This window comes from Pygoscelis adeliae, unplaced genomic scaffold (genome assembly GCF_000699105.1).
Source record: "Pygoscelis adeliae isolate BGI_AS28 unplaced genomic scaffold, ASM69910v1 Scaffold346, whole genome shotgun sequence".
NCBI lineage: Eukaryota > Metazoa > Chordata > Aves > Sphenisciformes > Spheniscidae > Pygoscelis > Pygoscelis adeliae.
Genome location: NW_008824902.1, coordinates 358,997 through 361,928, shown reverse-complemented (window position 1 = coordinate 361,928; position 2,932 = coordinate 358,997). Strand labels below are relative to the sequence as shown.

At 63.4% G+C, this 2,932-nt stretch overlaps 2 protein-coding genes across 2 annotated transcripts in view; both read left to right on the top strand.

Annotated features, from left to right (window-relative positions):
* NHEJ1 (nonhomologous end-joining factor 1) overlaps nucleotides 1-1,348 on the top strand; it is a 55,891-nt gene extending 54,543 nt beyond the window's left edge. Inside the window, exon 9 of the mRNA XM_009324868.1 lies at nucleotides 1,289-1,348. Within this exon, the coding sequence (XP_009323143.1) occupies nucleotides 1,289-1,348 (60 nt within the window). The remainder of the gene's footprint in view (nucleotides 1-1,288) is intronic.
* A 238-nt stretch (nucleotides 1,349-1,586) lies between these two features.
* IHH (indian hedgehog) overlaps nucleotides 1,587-2,932 on the top strand; it is a 7,746-nt gene continuing 6,400 nt past the window's right edge. Inside the window, exon 1 of the mRNA XM_009324867.1 lies at nucleotides 1,587-1,607. Within this exon, the coding sequence (XP_009323142.1) occupies nucleotides 1,587-1,607 (21 nt within the window). The remainder of the gene's footprint in view (nucleotides 1,608-2,932) is intronic.

The window sequence follows — 2,932 nt, the reverse complement described above, 5'->3', positions numbered from 1 at the left end:
CCGTGCGGCTCCGGGTGGGATGGTGAAGGGTGCCTGTCGGGGGCTGCCCGCAGCTCGCTGCGCTCGGGGACGGGGACAACCTGTTGTTGCAAATGCCCTGTTGCAGTCAGCTTACGAGTGCCCTGGCCCAGCGGGAAGGAGGGGTGGGGGGGCCAGAGGACGGCAGTGGAGGGGGGGTGATGCTGGACGAAGGTTACTCTGTGTTTTAATATTGCCAGGAGAATGCCTGAGGGTTTCAGGAATGCAGATAAGGAGCTGCATGGCCTTGCTAAGAAACCTGGCCACCAGCCTCAGCACTGGGTTACAGCCCGAGCGAGCTCCCAGGGGAGGCAGGGGGGAGCCGGCGCTGCCCCGCTGACCACTGCACCCCCCGGGTCTGGGGCTGGCAGGTGGGTGAGTGTGGATGGCCGTGGTGGCAGGCGCTGAGCGGGGCTCTGGCCATGGTCTCTGGATGAGGTGTGGCTTGGGTGCTGGCTTGACAGCTCTGCACCCTCGCGTGCCCCAGGGGCAGGTCCCTGAGGGCAAGGGCCATGGTCCAGGGTGGTTCTCAGGCTGGGGACTGCAGCAGAGGGACCGAGACCCGCTGTGAGGCAGCACCAAGCTTGGGGAGTTGCACAAGTCATGGCTGCTTGTCACTGGAGCCCTGGGGCTGGGCTGGAGCCTACACCCCCTGGGGAACAGCCTCAGGGATACTGAGGAAGCGGTGAGCTCCACTGGTCCATGCATCGGGGAAGCGGGTAACATCGTACTGCTTGAGTTGGAGGCAAGAGAGTGCTTCTGGCTGTGTTTGCTCTTGACAGTGGTCCCACTGGCTGCCCTAACCCAGCCAGTGCCCCCCGGCACCCCGGGAGAGGGAGGACTCTGTGTCCCACCTGCCAGCCCCACACTTCCCGCTGTCCTGCTGCGTCATTGGCAGGGTACCTGGAAGCTCCCTGGTCTTCTTGGCGTGCCCAAATGAGGGCTCTTACCCCAGCAGGATCCCTGGCCACTGCATGTCCATGCACAGATGGGTACCATGGTGCCCTGGGCAGCTCTGCAGGGAATTGTCCCCACTGCTATGGAGGTGGCATGACTTCTGGTAGCTCGCTGCCATCCCACAGCCCTCTGGGCTTGTCCTGTGGCCCCTGGCTGTGGGAGATGTCCCCAGACGTAGGAGCTCTGGCTCTGGCACCATGCCCTGTGTTGCTATGGGTTGGGAAAGGCCATTGGCCCAACTCCTTGTCCCTTCCCCCAGTGCGCTGGCTTTTACTGCTGTTGACTCACTTCAAACCTGTTTTCTTTCCCCAAGTCCAAGGGTCTGGGTGTCCCAGGCAGCCGGAAGATGCCGCCTGCTTGGGGGGGTGGGTAGTGCTGCTCTCTGCCCGCCTTTCCTTTATCGTTTCATCTTCCTCAAGAATTCCAGTGTGTTTGCTCTCGCTGGTCCCACTCGGAGGTGCTGAGATAAGGCTGGAGGCAGAGCCCGCCTCACCTCTCCCCGGCAGCCTGGCCCAGGAATGTCCCGGGCCCCCTGCCCCCATGGAGTCCCAACCCCAAGCCTCTCCCTACCCCAGCCATCACCCCTTGCAGCCACTGTTGGCCCAACTGGCATGGAGACCATCCTTGCGGTGGTGAGGAATTTCTCATGGAGACCTTGGGATAGGAGTCTTGGCTTCCTTTGGGAGAAACCTCACCTGGGGGGGAGATGCTAGTGGGACCCCTCTTCTCCTGGCGAAGCCCTGGACATGGGGGTAGCTGTGGCCAAGCACACTCCATCCACAACCTCGCTGCTGAGACTGTGGACACACCTGAGCATCCTGCGTACCTTCCCTGAGATGGCCCTGGGGTCTCTGCTGACTGTGCCCTGTCTTGGAGCTGTGCCCTTCCTTCCAGACCTGCTGCCTTCCCTAAAGGGGTTTGGCTTCCCCCACAGGACATGGTTCTGTCCCCAGTCTGGAGACAAGAAGGGAGATGCCAATGTTGGTCAGCGGGGAGAACATCTCCGCTCAGCCCAGCCCAACATCCCCAGGGTCTCCACTGTGATGTGCATGGGACAGCACAGAGCCACCCAGCTCAGCGTGGTGGCACAGGGCCCCATCCTGTATCTGGCCTGGGGATGCCCAGTCACCTGCACCGCTACAGGGACAAGCTGTGCTCCCCATCACACACTGTCACCACCCGCCCTCCCCCCAAACCCTGCTATATGCCTGTTGCATGGGTTTCAGCCTCCCTGCTGGGCACCAGAACAGCGCTGGGGCTGGTGAGCCGTGGCCAGGACTCCATGCCACATGGCTGAGCTTGAACATCCCACTCCAGCCTGGGCCCCGCCGGGCCCGTGGGCCACAGTGGCATTTCCACATCCTTGCCGTCACCTTGCGAGACCTTGTGTTCACCCCCAGGCAGGAGGGGGACCATGCCACGCAGGCAGGCATGGTCACCCTGGTCCCCGAGGATGCTGTAGCCCCTCTGGGCTGTGTGTGGGGAGGAGGTGGGCTCTCCCTGCAGCCCCCTGGCAAGCACAGAGCCTGCGGACAGCCCATGCCCAAGGGTTTCTTGGTCCCTCCCTACCTGTCTGTGCAGGCAGCAGAGCCCCTGGGCAGGCAGTGCCCTACTGTCCCTGCCCATCTGTGCCTGCTCCCTGCTGCCCATGCCTGCTCCCTGCCCATTGCTGACTGCTCCTTGCTCATCCCTGGCCATCCCTGCCCGTTGTTGTCTCCTCCCTGCCTCCTGTGCCTGCTCCCTCCCATCCCCACCTGCTTGCCCTTGCCATCGCTGCTTCCTCCCTGCTTATCTTTGCTCATCCCTGCCTGCTCCCTCCTCATAGTTGCCTGTTCCTTGCCCATCCATGCCTGCTCCTTGCCCGCTGCTGCCCCGCCCGCCCGTGTCTGCTCCCCACCCGTTGGTACCTGCTCCCTCCCCGACCCTCCCCGCCTGTCCCTGCCCGCTCCCTGCCCGC